Here is a 24,377-nt window from a genome sequence, read left to right as displayed (position 1 = left end):
AGTTTCGTTAGAGGCGCGTACAGTTGCAGAAAGTAAAAGTGGATTTCCACAAGCATAACTTTATATTCTGCTTTGTTTACATAGTTATGTCTCTGAAATATTATTTTCCCATGTGTTTTTTGTGCAATAGCTAGCTGAGACTGCTGTTCCACTTTATAAATAATTAATTTTCCCATATTTCTCTTTTATTATGGTGTGATACGGTATATCTTGGATAACTACGCCCTTAAACGGCATGTAATGACAAAAGCTAAATATCCAGGGTTCGGGAGTATTTAACTAAAAGAAGCAAGGCTACCAACTTCACTATATTTTTCTGTAGAATGAGAGTAAATCATAAACGTAAATGATTCATTGATTCAATTGATCCTCACGGGGCTTTAAACACTTACAAAAATGAACCATGGTTCTACTACAGTAATCCTGAAGTATCAATATAGTTACCGTGGTTTTACCATTGTAATATTTTTGTGTACATATACAGTACAGTACAGTCAAATATTGCCTAGTAATTTACAGTACTTTAGCTTTAGTTTGAGAAGCATCTTTTTGTAAAAACATAGCAGACACCAAATTAAAAAAACTATTTGAAGAGGCCTACACGGTATGCTGTTGCTAAATTCCCCATTCTCTAACAGCACCAATTGTCATCACTATATTCCATAGATGCTGTGGGTTTAAATTTGCAAAGGGCCACAATAACACCCTGGCATACATTAACATAAGTCAAGTTCCATTTTCTTTCATATTCCTTTCTTTTTGTCATTGTCAGTTGGAGCATATTGTCTTACGGTATGCAGACGTGCTGTGTTTGAACAAGTGCCACTGCAGCACAGGGCCCTCTGTAGCTTAACCAGCTTCTGAGATGAAAAATTAAAAGTAAATATATTTTGGGGAGAGAGTTTATCATTCAAGCGGCATTGTATGCACATTTAATCACATTTTAAATCTACTATCGACCATGTTTTCCTGCTATATTATGTGGCTGCGCTTTGAGGTTCCTCTCTATCTATATTGCATCAGGTCCCCTCCTGCCCTTCTGGGCTGTAAAGTGGAGTTTATATATTACCCATGATGCACCTCACTGGAATTCTGTTATTAGATTTATGCCATTTTAAGTGGCCTCTGGGAATGTAAATTAATAGAGCGAAGGGCAGTTTGCGTCTCATATCAGACTTTTTCTTAAAGTACTTCTTGACGTTTAAAGATTGCTTGCATTCCTGAGATAACAATTCTGTTCCTTGTAGTGTATTGTAAAAGATAAAAGAATTAGCTAAATGCTTTGTAAAATAGTTTTTGAAGTCAAATACATTAAGCAACGGGTCACACTATGCTTTGAGCATGCAAAATTATTTCAGACACAGCAGCGGAAAGGATATGATGTCACACTAAAGGGCTTTTGATTTTAAAAAAAATATAAATCACAAATAACTTTGCATTCAGAATTTTTACATATACCGTGTATTAATCTTCCTAGAAAAAAAAAGAAAAGAAAAAAAGAATCATATGCATTATGGTGCTGCTGTATTATTTTTCTGATATAAAAGCAAGGAGGGGCCATATTAATCATGGCACTCAGACGAGCTCAGTCTCTCCCCATCTCACTTTCTCATTGCTACTGAAGAGAAGATGCTCTCACATGTGAAACACAAGGAAGTCTAGCAACACAACAGCACTAAGTGGATACAGTAAGAGATGGACGTTATGACAGTATCTACCATGCAACGGTAATAATATGTCATGGTAGTAACTGTAGTAATTCTCATGAGACAGAAATCATAAGTAAAGCAGTTAATTGTTAGTTCATAAACACTTTTCGCTCTTAAGACATCAGAACAGTTTTAATAAAGCACATGACTTAACGGTGCACTCAGTAACTTTTGTCTTTGTGTCATCTTTGTGTCATCTTGGACTTACACTGACACCTAGCGGCTTGGATGCAGCATAATTTAAAATCGATAGTTTTCAGTTTCAGGTACCATTGAAGACATTTACTAGTCACAGTCAGCCATGATTACTTTAATCGATGAGTGAAAGTGTCAAATAACAGGATGGTTTCTTAGATTAAGCGAGTAGTATTTGGCTGGTTATGTGATTCTAACATGGCAGCCCCCATGTGCAGACCCTCTCCACGTAGAATAAAACAGCTTTAATAAGGTAACTGATATGACTGGAGTCTTCATTTTAATGTGAGTGGTCATGATTTCCTACATATATTGCAAAATTAAAATGTTAGTCTTTAGGAGTTAAAAAAATGTGACCAAACCTGACGCGTCTGGGGGACGACATGGCACGTTCTGAAATTAGAAACAATTGTTTTCTATGAATGTACACAAACCGCTGCTCACCGTCTGTCGGTGGAGCCCACCTATGATTCTGTAGATATAATGATATATATATATATATATATATATATATATATATATATATATATATATATATATATATATATATATATATACACTCACCTAAAGGATTATTAGGAACACCTGTTTAATTTCTCATTAATGCAATTATCTAATCAACCAATCACATGGCAGTTGCTTCAATGCATTTAGGGGTGTGGTCCTGGTCAAGACAATCTCCTGAACACTTACTGTATGTCAGAATGGGAAAGAAATGTGATTTAAGCAATTTTGAGCGTGGCATGGTTGTTGGTGCCAGACGGGCCGGTCTGAGTATTTCACAATCTGCTCAGTTACTGGGATTTTCACGCACAACCATTTCTAGGGTTTACAAGGAATGGTGTGAAAAGGGAAAAACATCCAGTATGCGGCAATCCTGTGGGCGAAAATGCCTTGTTGATGCTAGAGGTCAGAGGAGAATGGGCCGACTGATTCAAGCTGATAGAAGAGCAACTTTGCCTGAAATAACCACTCGTTACAACCGAGGTATGCAGCAAAGCATTTGTGAAGCCACTACATGCACAACCTTGAGGCGGATGGGCTACAACAGCAGAAGACCCCACCGGTACCACTCATCTCCACTACAAATAGGAAAAAGAGGCTACAATTTGCAAGAGCTCACCAAAATTGGACAGTTGAAGACTGGAAAAATGTTGCCTGGTCTGATGAGTCTCGATTTCTGTTGAGACATTCAGATGGTAGAGTCAGAATTTGGCGTAAACAGAATGAGAACATGGATCCATCATGCCTTGTTACCACTGTGCAGGCTGGTGGTGGTGGTGTAATGGTGTGGGGGATGTTTTCTTGGCACACATTAGGCCCCTTAGTGCCAATTGGGCATCGCTTAAATGCCACGGCCTACCTGAGCATTGTTTCTGACCATGTCCATCCCTTTATGGCCACCATGTACCCATTCTCTGATGGCTACTTCCAGCAGGATAATGCACCATGTCACAAAGCTCGAATCATTTCAAATTGGTTTCTTGAACATGACAATGAGTTCACTGTACTAAAATGGCCCCCACAGTCACCAGCTCTCAACCCAATAGAGCATCTTTGGGATGTGGTGGAACGGGAGCTTCGTGCCCTGGATGTGCATCCCACAAATCTCCATCAACTGCAAGATGCTATCCTATCAATATGGACCAACATTTCTAAAGAATGCTTTCAGCACCTTGTTGAATCAATGCCACGTAGAATTAAGGCAGTTCTGAAGGCAAAAGGGGATCAAACACAGTATTAGTATGGTGTTCCTAATAATCCTTTAGGTGAGTGTATATATATATATATATATATATATATATATATATATATATATATATATATAATTTACTATAGCCTTGTTCATTATTAAAGAAGGTAAATACCTTGCTAACTTTTGTGAGTCTGCCACCTGAACCGCATTAAAGTTCCCTGTGCTTGATACCTGTGCCATGTCCTAGCCGTGACATTTTGTGGTGCTTCTCGTCCCTTGTGCAACCTCCTTTAGACCCTAAGAGATAGCTGTTTGTAATGCCTGTAAAAATACTTGTAGAAATACTTTTATAACAATGGTAATGTACCAATTAAAATGTATTTTTGAGTAGAATTTCCAGCTAAAATAATTGTTTTATTAAATACATTATATTACATTACTTATATCGTAATAGAGCATTTCGGTGATACCAACCAACCCTAGCAACACTTATACACTGCATTTGCTGAATGGAGATCTGCTGAGAAACAATTAACAAACAAGATGTAGAGACTGGAGATGAAACCGGAGATGACTTGTTGGTGAGACCACTGGTTTGATCAATACACTGTAATAATTCAATTGCATCCCTCATTAGGGCAACTGAGTGACCACTTGAATAGTCAAACATTATTACCGTGATACATCTTTAATTTTATATGGGAAGCCAATCAATACAACAGTGGGTCATGGCTCTTGTAAACTTGAAATGTACACCAAACAAAACACAGTTGCACAGTTCTATACAGAAAATCCAATAAATGAGCTAATCCATTTGAAATCTTATTCTCATTTCAGGAATTTGTTCCCATAAATAAATGCAAGTGGATTTTTGCAAGTGGATATGCCAGAAGTTTCATATGACAACCTATCAATGTTTAATTCTCAGACAATCAACTGTCTAGGGTTCATGAGGTTAAGCACATTGTTCATAACACATAAGAATAATACTAGATTTAGCAGCAAGAGGGCAAACATCAATCCAAAATCGCACAGCAATATAAGTGGCACAGCGGGATACATTCAATTAAAGTCCATTATCCACGCTAGATTAATGCTAAGGAAAGGCAATACACTAAAATAGCACAGAAAAGAAAAAAGATAATGTGTCAAAATTTCCTTATATAGGCATGTAAATTTGTTTTTCGTAATAAGCTTGACTAAATCAGGGCCACTGTCCAATCCCGTAACACTTTTACCACACCGAAGGAGAATCCAAGCTACAAGCCCAAGAGGAATATTCAGCAACTCTGGGACTGATACATTTCTTGAAGCCCTGTCTAACCACGGTGGCAGAAGTGTGAGCCTCATGATGTGCCCGATCTCCGGCAGCACCTGGTACTCCCATGGATAAATGTGGTGCATTAAAAGGTACATTAAAGGAGTGGAGAAAATAGCTCACTTTCTGAAATGTTAATGGGACCTCAGGTTATGCGGTTTTAATAAATCATAAAGCAGCCTTGGCTTCGGCAAGAGAGCGAGCGCTAGGAATTGCCCCAGCCACCTTGATATATAATTGAATTCGTAAAAATAGCCTCTTTACTAACTGAAACAGCTGTCAGTGTACTGTTAATTGAATGCTATGATGCTTGCATTTTGTAAATGAGACGGGATGGAAGGGAGGACAATTTGTTTCTGACTTCTATTTTGTCTAGGTTCTGGAAATGTATATCATCATAAATGGCCTGTTTTACCAGGGATCGTTTTTTTTTTTTTATCATCAACATCATTGCTGTTTATTTATGTAGGCTACAGTTTTTCATGATCCATATCACTTCACAGGTGAGAAAGTGTTTCTTCTTCTTGTTATGTTTATTGCTGGTTGGCAATCCAGATCGATCGATCGATCGATCGATCGATCGATCTATCTATCTATCTATCTATCTATCTATCTATCTATCTATCTATCTATCTATCTATCTATCTATCTATCTATCTATCTATCTATCTATCTATCTGTCTGTCTGTCTGTCTGTCTGTCTGTCTGTCTGTCTGTCTGTCTGTCTGTCTGTCTATCTGTCTGTCTGTCTGTCTGTCTGTCTGTCTATCTATCATCTAGCTGTCTGTCTGTCTGTCTATCTATCTATCTGTCTGTCTGTCTATCTGTCTGTCTATCGATCTGTCGGTCTGTCTGTCTATCTATCATCTATCTGTCTGTCTATCTATCATCTGTCTGTCTGTCTGTCTGTCTATCTGTCTATCTATCATCTATCTGTCTGTCTGTCTATCTGTCTGTCTATCTATCTTTCTATCTGTCTGTCTATCTATCTGTCTGTCTGTCTATTTGTCTGTCTATCTATCTGTCTGTCTGTTTATCTATCATCTATCTGTCTGTCTTTCTGTCTGTCTATCTATCTATCTGCCTGTCTGTTTATCTATCATCTATCTGTCTGTCTTTCTGTCTGTCTATCTATCTGCCTGTCTGTCTATCTATCTGCCTGTCTGTCTATCTATCTTTCTATCTGTCTGTCTGTCTGTCTATCTATCTATCTATCTATCTATCTATCTGTCTTTCTGTCTGTCTGTCTATCTATCTATCTGCCTTTCTGTCTGTCTGTCTGTCTAATAAAATATAATATACAAAATATTTATTTTTTTATTCATTTATTATATTATTAATTATTATGTACTAAATTATCTTTATTTGGGGGCCCTCTCAGTAAATATTGACGTATGCGATCAATTTGATTAATTAATCAGCACATGTTATTAGTTCGTTAATTTTTGTTAGTTGATTGACAGCCCTAAAATAAATACAGTGTGTCTGGATTTCAAAGGAACAACAAGGGAAAATGCAAATGTACCTTCCTTGAGATTCTATAGCTATTATAAACAAAAAACTAGGATGTGCTATGATAATAGATAATAATACAGCAATCTGTCGGTGAGTGAGCGAGGGAATATTGTGTTAAATTAAACCATCATTGATACTTAGTTTGCCTCCCCGTCGGTCTCTCGTTACACCTCTGTCTCAATTGTGCAGTCGGGTACCCAGGTGGAAGCTGCATTTCACCCTCCTTTCAAACTTTTAAAGGCTTGTCAACTCACCCTGTCTGCATAATTCATTACGTGTCCGACTTGCTTGGTGTTTGTAATGTCTGAGCTGTGAATTGGCCCAATGCAGGTCCGGTGTGACTCATTGCACTGGGAGTCACATGCATGGTGTACAGCGCTAGGTGGGAATCAGAAGAGGTTCAGATTAAGTTGAAAATCTAAAGTAACTGACAAAAAAAAAAAAGGCAACAACAACACACTGAAGATAAATGGTACCCAAAATTAGAACTTTTGCAAAATATTCATGTTATATCAGAGTGTAAACATGTGTGCTTTATTGCTTGTTTATTAAAATAAACATGTAAACAAAAAAACTCAACTGTATGAGCAATATTAAAAATAAATAAATAATGACATACAGGTTTGGAACAACACGAGGGTGAGTGAATGATAAAAGAAGTGTCATTTTGCAGTGAACTATGCCTTTATACTTTATGTGACCATGGTATAGCAACAATAAAGTATAAGCCTAAGTTGCAACTAGAGCAGTTTTTTAAAGGAAGCTCCATAAAAGTTTTTTTTCCGAACACAGGCGGCATTGAGGAGTTCAAAGTGTGGAAAGGGGTCATTATGGATTCGAATGGCAGGTCGACTTTATCTCATCTTCAACCGACTGGTGTCAAGCATGAGGGACACATCATGTTCTTTCCTCAAGACGATCTTGCATGATCTTAATTAAAGACGGAGTGTTCTGTGGCCTGCATGTAAATTAGAGATCTATTAAAACGCTGTCCATCACTTCTCACTGGGTCAAAATGATGACAGTAGTTCCTCCAAAAGAGATTTACAGCTATCAATCATCGCATAACACTCAGGTTTAGAGGACTGCCGGCAAGGTGCAGACAGGAAGGGCGACCTCATTAACAAGGATCCAATCAAGATTTGAAAGGTGCCATATCTTGGATGATTAATTTTGAGTAGTATAGAAATTTTTGGTTTTATAGGGCCATTCACACCAAATTTTTTTTTTAAAGAATCTTCACACAGCTCATTCAATGGCAGTTCATGTTGAACAGATCTGTCAAGCTCAGAATACAGCACCATAAATGTGCTCCATACAACATGCGCTAAATTCCAATTAATTTGAAGCCATTTATTAGCTTTTTGTGTGAAACAGAAAGTTTAAAGGGATAGTTTACCAACACATGATATACTGTCTACTATCTATCTACTCATCATTTTGCTGTCTCAAAGACTTTCCTCTGTGGAATTCAAACAAAGCTATTTTGAAGAATGTATTATGTGTTTTTGTCCATACAATGTAAGTCAATGGGGTCAGAATTTTCAAGCTCCACAAAGAACATAATGGTAGTAAAAAAGTAAACCACATGACGAGTGGATTCGTTCACGTCTTTTTTTCGCAATGCATTTTGGCATCTTCAGTCTACTTGCATCTATGAGAGAAGCTCGTTCACACTTCCCCACAATTGATGCATGCGTAGAGCGCTGTACACAAACCAGATATAGTGTTGCCAGGTTCACTGTTTTTAAAATGTAAACACCAGTTAAAAGAGTCTTTTTGAGATACTTTAAAAATGTACCACGGTTGCCAAAAGGTTGATGGTAAACACTAGAAAATGAATATGCACCAACTTTTTCATGTATAATGATACCAGGATTGAGGACCTGGCAACCATATGCAGCATCAAAGAATCACCATCTTGAATACTGCACTGTTCCAATCAGACCGGAAGCCAATATTTATAGTGAATAAGGACTTAAAATGTAATCTGTTTTTAACCCAAATAAATCTTATCACTTCAGAAGACATGGATTAAACCATTGTATAGATTACTTTTATGCTGACATTATGTCCTTTTTAGAATGTGAAAATGTTGTATTACTTAAAAATCACCAGAAAAATTTCTAAATGAGAAAGAATGTTTAAATATAGCATTCCCCTATTTACTTCCCAAAAACTGGAAATGACGGAATACCCTTCAGACAATAATTATTTCTCTCATACTTTCAAGTTATTCTTATTGTAAGGCTTTCTCCTACTCATTATTTGTCTGTGAAACATACTAGTAAAGCTCCAATGTATGCCAAAACTAAAAAATTAAGAAAAACAAGTCTAATGCACCAAATAAGGCTGAATCCACCATGGTCTCTGTACTACACCACTATACCAGGGCTTTAAAGAAGCTCATGCTTTACACTGCTCACTCTGGAAAGGTCATGACTAACGAGGTTATCACCAGACTGCAGGTATGAGGCGTTAACTGCCTCCTCTTGCCCACCCTGGAGACAGCCTGTCGAGGATGCAGCGTGATTTGGGAGCACATAATATATGGCTGTGATGGCAGCAGTAGCTATATCATGTGGTCCAGACAGCAATGTGAATGGGGAGACTGCCATTTCTCTCAAGGTCAGATGGCAAGGCAGCTAAAGGGGTTTGAGGATCCAGAAATGGTGCCCTGTCTGTTCAAATTACTTTGTGGTTTAAAGCCATTGTACAGCTTCAATAGTGACATCAATCTAAAGATATTCATAAATCAATTACAATAGTACATGCACATTCATAAAATTATAGATATCTATTCAAAAGTATGTAATTTCACCAACCAGAGTTTGAAAAATGAATAACTATTTTCAAACAGGTTCCAAACCAAACTCCATGTCAGGCTGGCCGGGATTCTCAAACAGAGCAATATTTTGGTACGGAACCAGTGCTTACACTTTTCCAGGAAATCAACCCAGAAATAGATTTGTCTGTGTATGTTAAACTGTATTTGTTGATGCTATTTTAAAATTGAAAAAAATTACACTGCTCAGCTTTAAGGTTTAACATAATCCTTAGTATTAGTTGGAAATTGTATTATCCATTGTCAAAATATAACAAAAAATGTAACAAAAATTACCTACCTGCAATATATATATATATGTGTAAGCGCAGCGTAGTTCTAGCGGGAAGACTATCATCTGTACATCATCGCACCATTAGCTGGGTAATTCCCAGCCAATCACATGTAAGCTGTTGCTTTATAAGTCTGCTCACAATCTATCACATGGCTGTTTCAGTGTGCTAACACGGCAACCTCCAACACCCCACCACCACCAGTTGAGTCCCGTCCTGCACGGGGGTAGGCTCCTCGCCCCCTGCCTCCTATCTCCGGCAGGATATGACAGTTCCGAGTACAACTTCTTCAGACCTACGCCAAAGAGAGACATTACTTTTCTGTTTTATATTCATCAAATAAATATCATCATAAATCACACTGAAGGCTGCAAGTCTTCCTGATATATATTTATTTATATAAAAAAACATACCCAAAGCCAGTATTTTTTTTTTCAGTTTATTTATAGAATAAGTCTACATAAATCATTGTAGGATACATAGTTAGTTACAGCTGTATAGATGGGTACAGTTTATAGATGGATAAGTAAACAGAACACAGGTGGATTAACAATGAGTTACAAACAGAAGAACCGTGAATTTTTTGTTTTTTTACACCTCGTTTCTTCATCATTCTAACAAGGATTCGGCACAATGTGAGAAATCCTAGCGTCAGCACGTCAGCTAGGACTTCTCAGATGGAAAATACTTTACTGTGGATGCCAGAGGGTGTCACAAAGTTATTATTTTCAAACCGTACACAGTGCGATGGTAATGAAAACACAAAATATCTGAACTCGTAACACATGTAAATATTTAGACATTTGAATAGATTCTGTTGTTCTTGAGTTAACCCAGATGAAGGAAAGAACCCATACATAAATAGATGCATACAGATGTGTAGCTTAAATGTCTCCCACAGTTTAATATTGCAACAGATTTTTCTCACACAGAATTCACAGGAAGAGAAATATATCAGTTGAAAGACGAATACTGGAATGACACAGACATTATTAATGTGTAATATGAATTTCTTTTCAATATGCTTCAATGAACTGCTTCAGTCTGTAAGCAGGGGTCTCAAACTATAAAATATATATATATATATATATATATATATATATATATATATATATATATATATATATATATACTGCACGATAACATTCAAGGGTGAACCGAAATCATGAAAGTGAAGTATAAACAACTAATACCTATGGGACCGTATTAAACTATCTCATGGTATTTAATTTATATGATATAATTTGGCCCATGGCAGTTGTCTGAGACCCCTGCTAAGCCTTGTTTACATACCACATGTATGACATCAACACCAAAGGCAACATTGAACAAGCTGTTAAGCAAAATGTCCATTTGAAAAGAAGTGAATACTGAAGATGTTCACATGGATTTGAGGCTGTTCCACTACAGCCTCACTGTAATATATTTCTCTTCCACCATAAACTACCTGTGCTATGATGGGTTACTGGAAACACGGAGTCCTATCAAATATATGATTAGGATTCTATCTCCTTCCCTGCATTCCAGATCCCTGACCGGGCTGTCCATTAGAGCCCTCATGACAATAAGACAGACATCTATCTTACTAGTGCACGTACACTACCTGGAGGGGCCAGAATGTTTGCGAGATGAAAAGATGGACAAAACAATACACGGTAAGCCATGATTTTTGTATGAGAGTTGATGTGCACAAATCCTGTAGCCTGCAGACTTTAATATTGCTGTGGTTGGCTTTTAAAACAATGTTTGAAATGTCAGTTCCTACTGCGGCTTTTTTCTTCGCTTTCCCGGAATTAGCACTGTGAGTGGAGAAAGATGGAAACATTTTCTTTCCTTCAACTGCAGTTTCTGTGTGAATCATTATCTATGTCCAGACTCTAGAACTAAAATATTAAACCACTAACTTGTTCCTGATTCTCACATAATACTGCTTAAAGGTCAGATAGTCTGATGGCTTGATAGAAAAGAATGTAAGTTATGTGTGTTCACCTATCCTAATTTCTATAATACTTTCTCATATGGCTTTAAATACCAAATAGACTATCTATCTATCTATCTATCTATGGCTTTCAATACAAGATTTACATTATTAAGAAAATTGGATATTTGATCTGCATGGTTTTGATAAGTTAAAAGTCAAATTTAAAAAGTTATTTAAAAGTCATGTTATGTGAGCTTAAGCAATTAAAGAACCGTATCTAAATTGCAATTCTTTTATCATCAGCATGTTTTAGAAAGGGCCAGAAGACTTTAAAAATATAAAAAAGAAGAAAAAAAGAGGTCCTTATTAAGCAATCTTATTATAACAATGAAAACATCAGCTAGGAGTTGAAGTTATTATGCCTTGTAGCATCAAACATTAAGTATTTCTCCATTTGAACATAATCTAAAAGCTTTTTTTTTGTGAGATGGCAGAAATGATCAATATTCAAGGATTTAGAAATACGTTCTGTCTTTATGAAGGGTAGAAAAACAATGACAGAAGAGGTCTTCAAGTGTACATTCACATTTTCAGTCACATTTTTCAACGTAAAAAGAATACTCCCATTTGCACAACATCCTAAACTAGCAAGCCTGTTAAAATACCTAGCTCATAACGCTAAAATCAGTCACCTTAGGCTAGTCAATTTAGGCTAGCAACAGTTCAAAAAGCCACTGCCCAGCATGGCTCGATCACATATTATTTGGGTCTTAAGCAATTATTATTATACAAATAATGATTTAGAGACATGGACTATACTCAGTTAGAAATGAATACAATTGTTTGCTTTTGCCCCACTTTTTATAGCTTCATAAATTCTCATATTTGAGAATGGAACTCCTTACCATAGAAAAAAAAAACTTTGGCCATTCTAAAAACATCTACTCTACGCATAAAACATCCCTGTGTTGAATAGAATGGTAGGTGATTGTTACGCCGCTTTAATAATTAATGCTTATGTAGCATATTTGTCCTACATTGTATCTACTATAACCCAAGGCTGATTAATTATTTCTGACCTTCTTTTCTCTTGCTGTCATTCAGTTATCAAACACCCTCTTGCAAATGGTGACCTACAATTGTAGTCTCTAAGGCTTGCATGTACTCATAAATAACTGGTTGCAAATCATCATATTTGCATTAGACACTTCAATAAAAGGATATATGTTGACATTCAAACCACCTTCCTGTTTACTTTTTATCTTTGTCTTGAGACATACCTCAACAGGATGTGCCAGATGCTATGTAGGCTACATGCTATATAGGCTAAATGTGTAATTATATATAATGTCAGATATGTTGCAATGCAGTGCTGAAAAAAATCTGGTTAAACATAATCATATGAAAAGTGTACAAAAATCCTCTAAAACCTTACAGAATAGGCTGGAGACCAGCAGGTTTTAATGAAAGGTTTTATTGAAACTGAAAGGCCAGATGACGCACTATAACTATGACTAAATCATGTTCTTGATCTTCATATGCTACAATGAGAGGCTAATCTGCTGTAGTCTGGTTTAAACTTGTGGTGTTGTGGGCAGCAGCATTAGAGTAGACATAGCTGACATGTCATTCAAGGCAAACGTAGGCAGTGTCGAGTGAGTCAGAAACTTGCTATCCCACTCCTACTCTATCCCTCTTTTTCAAAACGCTATTTATAGTCAGGTTATTGTACAGGCAGGCCCCTGCTAGCACCCTCTTAACCCTGCGGGGTGTTCTACTGTTAGCCACGCTAATGAAGACATTTAAAGCTGTTTCTCTGCAGTTGGTCCTTCAGTGTGAGCCCTGAGTTTCTCCCAAGATCACAAAAGCCTTAAGATCAATTATGGGAAAGTCAACCATGAGTCAAATGCGGAATGCTTTAAACAGCACCTACCAATTTAAATAAAACACTTTACCAGTCTAAGGTGGTTTACTGGCCTTAGCCACCAAGCTGGCGAGGCTCATCTGTTTTGATTGTTTTAGAGGGGTTTTTGGGAAATTGTAAACGGGCCGACCAGTTTAACACCAGCTAGATCAGCCTGGGAGACAGGTGACCAGCTAGTTAAACCAACTAAACCACAACCTGGCCAGGCTGGGAGATCAGCTAGGCCAGTTAAAAACCTATCAAATTAGGCTAGTCAGTTTTGATTGTTTTAGAGGGGTTTTTAGTACTTGTCAGCTGGTCAGGGTGGCCATCCAGGTAAATACCTTCAGGATCAAGCTGGGATAAAAGCTGGATGTCTAGCTAAACAAAAACTTGGCCAGGCTCATATATTATCTAGACCAGCTAAACCACTAGATTTACCACTGGAAGACAAGCTACAGTGAACCAGCTTAAACCAGCAAACCACCTTAGAGTGATTAAAGTTTTTTTTTTCAACCTTTAAACACAAACATACTGTACCAAAGGATCTTGTAAATGTTCCAGCTTGAAAGAAAAAGTGACTTATTGGCTCCTTATGGAGTTGGCAGCTGGCAGTTTATTTCACAAACTTGTCCGACAAAGGGGCTGAAGACTAATTGTCCAACCATTTAGATATTGACATTTGACCAACAAGGTTACAGTCATTATCTGGCACTAGTGAAAAAAAACAATCATAGGCAAACTAACTTTTCACTTGAAAGCAGAAATGCCTTGTAGTAATCACCTCAGTAAAACTACTTTATTACATGGTCTGACCAGCAAGAGGAACAAGGTTAAGTAATACATTTAAGAGTCTGAACAAGAGCTCAAAGGAGCTCACTACCCTTTTGTTCTGATTGACATGTATTCTCCGGTGGAACAATGGGCCGTAGTCTCTATTAGGAATAAAAAAAACACTACTGTTGAAAAAGGTTGAGAGATAGAGGCTTTAGCTGTCCACATGTCCACACAGGCCCTTCAAAGTATCTTTTGCCAGCTGGTGGGTGGCAAGGCCAGGATAGATCGCCATTTATTCCCAGCTTCCATTCCAAAAACTATAACATCCCTTACCCCACAAACACTCAGACCTCTCTAAGATCAGTGTGAAGCATGAGTCAGCACATACACACATCTCGCATAGAGGAGGGGGCAAGATTACTGTGGACTAGAAGATCTGAGATGCTTCTTGCATCCCAATGAGGGCCCGTCAGCTCTCACACCAGCGAGGTTAATCTAGATGTCAAAGTCTGCTGACAGTGCAGGAGATTGTGCTAGGGTGACATTCCCAACCGAAGTCTTAATGCTACAGTCAATTTTAATCTTCCCTTTACAGAATAACACAGTTTCATTTAGCCAGGTTTTCCGAGTTTAATGCAATTCTGTCCTTGGAAACAGGTCTGGCTTTTCCCACTGCTCAGGAGATCCAACAGCCTAAACTATAGATCTCTGAAGCACTCTAAGTTTTAAGTAACAAGATTCACATGCTTGCCCATGTGCCCAGACCGTACAACAACTGCAGTGTGAGCTGAGTCAGACTCTCGACATGCAGCTGGTCCATTCTCAGGGATTTTGCTTGGTATTATAGGCATATCACTAGATCAAATGTATAAAAAATGTTTGCCACAGTATTTTGTATCATCTGCAGAACGTGTCATGAATAGGCCACTAGTTTGGAATGCTTCTTTCCATAGTACATTAAGTGTACTTAAGCAGAAACGCACTGGAGGTAGAAAATGACTTGTTCTAGTAGGCTCATTTGTAATTTAGTAGTGGGGTTTCAAATCAGAAAAGGATCTTTGATTAAATGTTTTAAAGGCAATGTGAACAAGTTTTATCCCACAGGCAAAAATAGATTGCATGTTTTTTTTTTTATGAGAGCTTAGGTGACAGCTGAAGATTTGCAATCACAACAATTTGGGATAACAGATTTCATCAGTACGATATTCAGTGTGACTGCATCTCAAAGAGATTAATGCTCCAGGTGGCCACATCAAGTGTTCGGGCAATAAATAAGTTCTAAAAGCTGGTCGGCTAATTTGATGGGGTTGTTATAGGTTTTGAGTGAAGGCACGGTGCCTGGGTTAGTTTTGCATTTAAGCACTTGAAGCGAGATACATCAATGGCTGTAATTATGGTGGAAAAGTTAACACACAACATAGGTTTGAGCATTTTAGCTGCATTCGTTTTTAGCGAATTGGCCATTTTTCTTTTTCTTCCTTGCCCTGATTACTCTGGTCTTCAAGTACTTGCTGCAGAACACACAATTTGGGTTAAAAATAAAAAAAGAGACATCTATTAGAATTTTTCATTGGCAAATCAGTTTTTAGGCATTCAATTTTACCAACAATACCAGTTATAGGCCAATTCTGTTTTTCTTCCTCGTTTTGTACCAGTAAGGCAGTCTTGCATGCGCTAAATGCTTTGGAAATCAGGCCCACAGAAGGTGGGGTAAATTGACGAGGAGCGAGCTGATCTGAGATCAGTAGTGAAGCGTGACAGTGCCGAGACTTCTGCAGGGTTATGAAGTGCTGAAAGAGAGCTCATTCCCACCGTAATGTTCCAGCTTCCTTCCTCACTTCTACTTCTCATGATTAAGGTCTTAAACCTCTCATCAATCGCCCTGTGCCTGTTCACTGCCATGGAGGCAGAAAGCAGAGAGAGAGAGAGAGAGAGAGAGAGATTCTGCTTGCCTCACAGCTCTGAATGCTTAAAGGGATAGTTTTCCCAAAATTAAAACTATTTTCTCATTTAGTTACCCTCATGTCCATATGACTTGCTTACTTGTGTTGAACACAAACAGCAATTTTAAGCAGATATATGTTTTGGAACAATGAATGTTAGAGAAATTATGACAGAATTCTCATTTTTGGTTGAACAATCCCTTTATATCAGCTCTGTTAGGCTGCCAACAGACAGCGCTGTGGCACTTCTATCCACTCTGTTAGTGTGTGACCTTCACTGATTCATCTCCCCCATACACACCTCTCTTCTCTGCCGCGGGGGGATTATGGCAAGACTGGCCATCATATTTAAGGGATATCTAAAAGCCCAGGCCAAAAACTAATTTCATTGGTAATTTCCACCCATTTCTGCAAGGTGAAGTCATTAGAGTCACGGCAACCCCTGGAGCTGCCACACTGTCACACTGCTGTCAAACTCTCTCTCTCCTCTGATCCCCTCTCCAAACAAGCTGTGTCTTGCACTCTGGCATCCCTTAATTTACAGAAACTACTAATTCAGTGCACTTCAGTTCTCCGACAGCTTCAGGTGATAAGGATTCAGCCTCTCCACCCCCTGTAGCGAACACCAGCAAGCCCCTCCTCGCCGCATTTCTATAATCCACCTTTTACAGGTCATTGAACAACGATCGGTCTTGCAGAGTCAAACGCAGAGAAAATGTTTGACTTTTTCAACCCCATTAGTTACAGTTATGTACCCAATGACTCAAATAATCTTCAGTAATAACCGGCAAAACCGATTCACAACAGTAAGTCACAACCTTTGGTCCCTTTGAAGGAAGCAGGTAGATAGAGGAACGAGGAACCAAGTGCAATTTCATATTTTGATTTGTAGATTTAAACTCACATACACATAAGGGAAGGGTTATATAAGATATAAAGCTTATGTTTGGTGGAATTTGGTATTCGAAGGAAAGTGGAAGAGCTCCTGTACCTCAACTTGTAGAACATGTGCTAGCAACACAAATGTCATGAGTTCAATTCACAGGGAAATCACTTACTGATAAAATGTATACCTTGAATGCACCGTCAGTTGCTTTGGATAAAGTGTCTGCCAAATGTGCTTGTAAAACACTTGGACAGTCATAAAACAATTGCTCATGTTTTAACACATTATGGCTATATCGCTAAAAACATGAGGAATGGAGCAATGGTAAAAAACTGAGTTTAAATGAGTTTCTCCAGCAATTCTTGAACAAACTATTGTTTTATATAAATGTGAGGTGGGCAAGAGATATTGAATATATGGACTGAAAGGTTTTCAGAAAATTGCCTTCTGAATTTTATGCATAATAAATAATAGTCTATTACTTTACAACTGATCATGTTAACATATTATTTTCCGATTCAGAAATCAACCCCACATGCCTTCTGGTTAGCCTTGTTTCTCTGCAGGAAAGCTGAGAATGGCCAGCTTTGCCAAAAATGACATTTTGTCTGTTTCCTTCCAATTAGAACCTAATTCAGCATGAATACTCACTGTGCTCTACGACTGTCGTGTAAAATCTGGTATGCCACATCAATGAGAGTTGCAGAAATTACAGTCAGTAAGAGCCTAAAAAGACTGTGGTTCACTATAAAGTTAAGCACAGATTCTTGGGCTTGTCTGAGATGCAGGTGCTAGGGGAAGACAGTCTGTTTACTTAATAAACCCTAAATCTTTTACCAAAAGCCTGCCGGGTTAAATCTCCTCTTTTACTTTGTGTCATGAAAGCTTGGTGCCTACAGTCTGGGCAAAATTTTGAAGTCAGTGCAGCAAGGCCACGAAGCCAACAAAAATATAAAAATGAGAAGCATCTTATCACACGTTAGCACATCGCTGGTGGTGTTAAGGAAAGACTTTTGCAGTTTCCTTGCTGTCATAGATGTGGAGAGAAATATCTGGCCACTGTGGAAAGCAGAAAGAAGCAACACAACCAGATCACACATGTTCAAGTCACTTCCTCTGCGGCAGGAACTTTTCCTGATGTAAAGGAAGAGATTAAGGGTGAGCACAAATATGCTCTGACAAACCGGAATGAGCAGGTTGCAATTTAAGTTGTGATTCCTGATAGGGGGATACGATTTTTTTGCCCTTTTGATTTTGTTCTGGATGGTTTTGCTGGGATGAAGTTGCAAGAACCTCAAATGAAAAATATTTTTTAGGGTATATTTCAAGGTTTCTGAAACTCATACAGACTTGAAACAATATAACGGAGACTAAATGATGAAATAATAAAATTTTTGTGTTAACTATCCCTATAAGTAGAATTTTGGTAACATTTATAATATACTGGTTATTGTATGCTAAAGAATCATTTGCTCAGACGAGGCACACAGCTGCTGCCAAAGCTGAACTAAAGTTTACTTGGCTGATATTTGCTGTGTGCAATGATTAAAGATTCATCATCACAGAAATACTAACCCATGGATCACCTTGAATAAAAAGCATGAGCTAGCAAAAGTGTAAAAGAGAGAGGGAAAATACTTTACAACAAAGTCCCACTGTTTGTCATCTCGTAATAAATGAAGAATGTCTAAACAAGCCCTTTAGTCTCAGGAAAGCTCCGTGTCTAATATTCATTGGATGAATCACATTATTTCGTTTAGAAAGTCTCATATTGTTAAGATTAGGGAGAAAGGAAGAATGTATATGTTTATTACCGGACAAAATCCATTGAATTATGGTATGGATACGAAAATGTTTAAATGTGTTTCTTAATACATTTTGCACATGAATATGCCAAAAAATATATAGAATTCTCTGCTTGGCAACACTGTAATGTGAGAGTGCCAATGTAAATAATGTATGATAAATTATGAGTTTGTACATGCAAGCTCTCTCAGATAGCTTAAACATCTCTCATTTATTACTCAAACTACTTAACGGTTGCATACTATGTTTTTAAAGAATCATAATCACAATTAATAAAAGAGATGAGGATTAATGAATGGAAAGAGAGTATTTTTTGAGGATGATCTCAGTTGGGAAGTCAATCGACATCCATTTCAAAAGCCAGTTATTTCTGGAATACAAGGAGCGAGGCAATGCATTATGAAATTCACTGTCATAGTTTGTGTGTTCTGCTGTGAAAATGTAACCATTCTCTACCTAAAGTCCTCTTGGTCACTTTTTGCCACATTTCCAAAAAAAAAAAGATGGTATAGGGGGAAATAATGCTAATTTAGATCAAAATATTGACATACATTATATGGATATGTGGAAAAATAATAATAATAATAATAAAATATATAAAAAAACACTAAAATATTATCAAAATATTTATAGAATTCACTCACCGTAACAGCACGCCAAGGAACTAAAATCATCTAATCAGTAAATGAAATAAGTTAACATATTGTCACCTGTGACACAGACATTTACATTATATACATTCTTCTACTTCTTCTTCTTCTTTTTTTTATTTTTTTTTAAATAAACTCTTTTGTATTTATTTGTGGTTCCTTTGTTCCTTCAAGTTCATCCATTCACTAAAAAGCTCTTTGTAATATTTAAAAGCCCTGTTGGATACTTCCACTAGTAGAGTCAATGAGAAGATCCGGCCAATCAGAGCATAGTAAGGCTTTTTTTTTTAAAGTCCTTGCCAATCATCTGACATGGCAACGTCATATCCGAAAAGTGATCCACTCTTAGCAAGAAACATGGCAGACATCCACGCTTGGAGAAAGAAAAATAAATAAAAATATATATATATATATATATTTATAAAATGAAAAACAAGTAACCATGGGGAGTTTCATCTTTAGTCAAGTGGTCCAGACTGTTTTCCATATTTTCGAGGGAATTTTTCTGTTGTTCTAGGTTGTTCTTACCAAAACGAAAGGAAAAAAAGAACGAAATAGTGAAAGACAAAGATTCCTCTTCTTGCAGTAAAACTGTACATTTTAATATGCAGGTAAACAAAATGTAAAAGTGCTTTTTAAAGACTGTTATCCAGTGTATCGAAAGGAGTAGCAGGCACTTAAGTCCATCCCCATGTTGTAGGTGTCTGACAGTGGAGCAGTAAGGTACATGTTGTTTCTGGGTTATTCCCAGGTTGTTTGTTCCTCTGTTGGATAGACGTAGACAGACAAACATATTCCCTAGAAACACTAGCCCAGGATATCCAGGTACACAGGTGTGGCTTTGCCCAAGGCATAAAGAATTTTCTGGATGTCTTTGATGTTCAACCTCTGCTGGGGTTCCCTCTGCCAGCATCCCAGCATGACGTCGTAAACTTCCTTTGGACAAAGTCGAGGCCTCTCCAGTACTCGCCCTTGCGTGATGCATTCGATTACCTGCAAAGAGAAGGAGAAGGTGAAAGTAAGAAAAAGGAATGGTAGAGTTAGACAAAGGAATTACTTGATTATTGAAACATTATAATGAAACATGTACACTTGAGATCGCTTATTTAATAGTGAACCTCTATAACATAAAAAGAAGAAATCTAAACCTTGAACCAAACAAACCGCTTATATTGACTATAAGCCAATGATTATAGGCATAACATACCATATTTATTTATTTTATAGTAACATATTCACAATATAGGCTAATGTATAGCTTAATTAATCAAATTAATTATTTAACACTTTGGTACAAGAGTTAATTGCACAATCTTTGGCCAGAATCATAGTTTGCGTAAGTATGTATATGTAGTCTGATTGAACATACTACAGTATATGTGCATTAATGCAGTACTGTGGTAGTAACAAACCTCAGTACTCAAAGGGGGCTTTACGGTTATTGCAATTCATTATTATTGTACTTAATTTTGTGAACTTGTAATATATGTTACCTGAACACTATCTTGCATAAATTAAACGGTTCATTTTAGAATGATTATCTAGTATACAAGCAATCCTGCATGCATTTGAGGCAGTTTGGGTCCCAATTGTAACACAAGTGCATAAACTTGTTTTGTGCTATAGCAAGACACTGTGGAAATACATACTGAGAGCCAACAAACTGACAACATAGAAACTAATATGTCTTTTTTTATTTTTAAAGGAAACATTTTATCTTGTAACAGCTTCTGTGCTGTCTCTGTTGAGAAAGCATCTATAGGCCTGTGTATTTTGATAGGCAAAATTGAACCATCTCACAAAACTCAAGACATTTGCTTTGGTGAAGGGTTTTGTATTGACTTTTAGAAGAGATGGATGATTGTTCGTTGTCCCATGAGCCCACCGTGCAGACTCCTGCTAGGGAATGTCTGTGTTCTATTGACTGAAAGTTTGGTTTAAGTTTCTTCCACTCACAGAAATGACACCATACGTTCTGATGCAATAAAGGAGCCACCAACCCTCTGGCAACAAAATATGAAGCAGCGCAAGTCATTGGTATCCAAGTTCTTTTAGTGTATAATACATAACAAACACATCTATCTCACATAAATCGGCAAGCACCTATATATTAATAAGTTGATATTGATAATCTGTGTGAAGTGCTGCTTAAAAGAAAGCTTCAAGAGAAACACTACACAAAGAATTTATCATTATTGTAATTTTTTTTCTCTTCTCAGCTTGAAAATAAAGTGGGGGATATTTCTGAAATATTCAGTTGTGTTCTCTAGTACTTTCTCTATATATATATATATATATATATATATATATATATATATATATATATATATATATATATATATGAACAGGTAAATGGGAAATATTTTGTGAGCAGCATCTCCATATGAGCATGTCTATTTGTTATTTTTTTTTACAAAACTTAGTTGAGAAATGTAACATGAAGAAAAACAATAGCCAAAAATGTAGCAGCAAGGTTCCTTATTAAAGGAGGACACTAGGAAGTGTGTGCGACGAATAAGCCAACAACATGACATTTCACCACGTGTACTTCCTGTTTATTTCTTAGAGGTAAGTCATGTTCAGTACAAGCTTAAGTTAACATCTCTAACTGTTGTATGACTGTTTTTTGTGTTACTCTCTTGTTATCTTGACTCAAGTCTTAACTGACTCCAACTTTGGTTACATAAAATTGGTATGTGCTACACTAAAATTTGCACTGAATGTATTATATTGCTACATTATTGTCAGAACTATAGGATGCAATGAGTCAAGACGATGTCTTAGATATAGTTGTGATGCTTTTCTCATTATCTCATCTAGTCATTACACTTTCAGTCCCCCAAAGTCAATGATACAATGGTGGTTTACAAATAACACAGGACAAAAGGTTGCCAGAAGGCTTATAAAAAAAAGGATATTAAATTAAAATCCCGTCCAGTTGTAAGAAACAGAAATGGATTTTCTTTATGGAAACTGATAATGTAAGCACACCTCATTATTTGCCAGTTGAAACCATGGCTGCTTGCCGTATGTGAAGATCTCCCAGAGGATGACTCCAAAGCTCCACACGTCACTCTCCGTTGTGAACTTCCTGTACATTATGCTTTCTGGTGGCATCCAACGAATGGGCAGCATGGTGTGACCTCCCACCTGTCGAAGAACCAGAGTGTGATTTTTTACAAGCAAACTGTTGAGTGACTATTGCAAACTGTCAAAACTTGGATTCACCATCACCAAAGACCTTCACTGCATGTTAACGAAAATTTGTCCAAAAATGAAAATTCATAGTCGTTATTTACTAACCTCATCACGTCTTTCCAAACCCGTATGCTGTTATTTTTTTCAGTGGAACAAAAAAGGACAAATTTGAAGAATCTCAACATAGATCTTTTCAACAAAACAACCAAAAAAAAAGCAAAAGTACCATAACAGTAGTCCATACTTCTTGTGCGTTATATTCCAAGTCTTTTGAAGTCATTAGCTTTTTGTGATGAACAGACCAACATTTTATGTAATTATTCATTGACTATGTTCTCCATCCACTACAGCTCTCAAATCAATTATGGCACACGGTTTGAAACCATGACATTCGGTTAAGGAATGTGCAAGAACCAAGGAATGTCATTGACATCCATTATGCAGCATAATACTTGATTGGTGAGTAAACAATGAGAGACATTTAATTTTTGGGTGAACAATTCCTTTAAAATATAGTTATTTGTGTTTTGGGTAGTCATCTATTACAGAAAGCTATAACATCCCCTGGTTGGGCTAGATATTAATTGATTAAAGCAACAAGACATTAATCACATCTGCCCTTTAGGACGGCATCAGTCTGGATTGTTTTAGTATCCATTTCCTCTCTGTGTCTGTTGGGCTGTGCTAATTATACAGCCATGCCAAGACTACTGAGAGTGACGTTTCAATGGCGGCTGTGTGGTTATTGCGGCTTTCAACTTGTAAGCGGTGAGTGTGTATTTATTACAAGGCTCATTAGTGCTTTGCTCACACGAGGGTCAGACTATAGACTAAGCAAAGGAATACAATGAAGTTTGACATTGTGCAGCATTATGTCAATCCCCAGATTTACTTATATTCTAATAACTTTCCTTGATTTTTTTTCTTTTAACCCTACAATGCATATGTGGGTTGGACATCCAGTTTTTCTTTTGCAAAAGTTTTCACATAAAGTTGACTTTTCATCTGATCATCATAGAGATTCCACCATTAAATAGTCTTTGATCATATTAACTATTTGTTTTGAAATGTACTTTGATATTTTTTATAATGTAAGGGAATTTGTATTTACTTCCCTGTTATGGTCATGTCATTTTTGAGAGTTAAAAAACTGAGAAAAACGAATCTACTTTTGCCCATTTTTCATCCGCCGGGCATTTATATTCTGAAATGAAAATGTTTTTTAAAACCACAATTCTCTATTTGTTTCAAACAGCAATTTGTAAGTATTCTAATTGTCATTTCTCTCTCTCTCTTTCTCTTTACTCTATATTTTACCACCATTGGTATATAACATTTACATTTATGCATTTGGCAGACGCTTTTATCCAAATCGACTTACAGTGCACTTATTACAGGGACAATTCCCTGGAGCAACCTGGAGTTAAGTGCCTTGCTCAAGGACACAATGGTGTTGGCCGTGGGGATCGAACCAGCGACCTTCGGATTAACAATTATGTGCTTTAGCCCCCTACACCACCACCACTGGTATATAGGTGGTACTCTTTCCAGATTATGAATTTGGGGTTTTCATAAGCTGTAAGCCATAATCATCAAAATTATATCAAATAAAGGCTTGAAATATCTTACTTTGCTTGTAATGAGTCTATATAATATATTAGTTTCACCTTTTAAGTTGAATTACTGAAATTAATGATCTTTTGCACGATATTCAAATTTTTCGAGTTTCACCTGTAATACAGG

At 37.0% G+C, this 24,377-nt stretch overlaps 1 protein-coding gene across 1 annotated transcript in view; it reads right to left on the bottom strand.

Moving 5' to 3' along the window:
- Positions 1-19,436: 19,436 nt before the first annotated feature.
- The window catches only part of LOC127638276 (NT-3 growth factor receptor-like), a 281,479-nt gene continuing 276,538 nt past the window's right edge, over positions 19,437-24,377 (bottom strand). Inside the window, exons 16-17 of the mRNA XM_052119739.1 lie at positions 22,428-22,586; positions 19,437-20,429 (exon numbers count right to left, since the gene is read on the bottom strand). Of these exons, the coding sequence (XP_051975699.1) occupies positions 20,244-20,429; positions 22,428-22,586 (345 nt within the window). The 3' untranslated portion in view covers positions 19,437-20,243. The remainder of the gene's footprint in view (positions 20,430-22,427; positions 22,587-24,377) is intronic.

Source organism: Xyrauchen texanus, chromosome 46 (assembly GCF_025860055.1).
Source record: "Xyrauchen texanus isolate HMW12.3.18 chromosome 46, RBS_HiC_50CHRs, whole genome shotgun sequence".
In the NCBI taxonomy this organism is placed as follows: Eukaryota; Metazoa; Chordata; class Actinopteri; order Cypriniformes; family Catostomidae; genus Xyrauchen; species Xyrauchen texanus.
The sequence above is the reverse complement of the archived record's forward strand: the minus strand, read 5'-3'. Positions and strand labels throughout refer to the sequence as shown.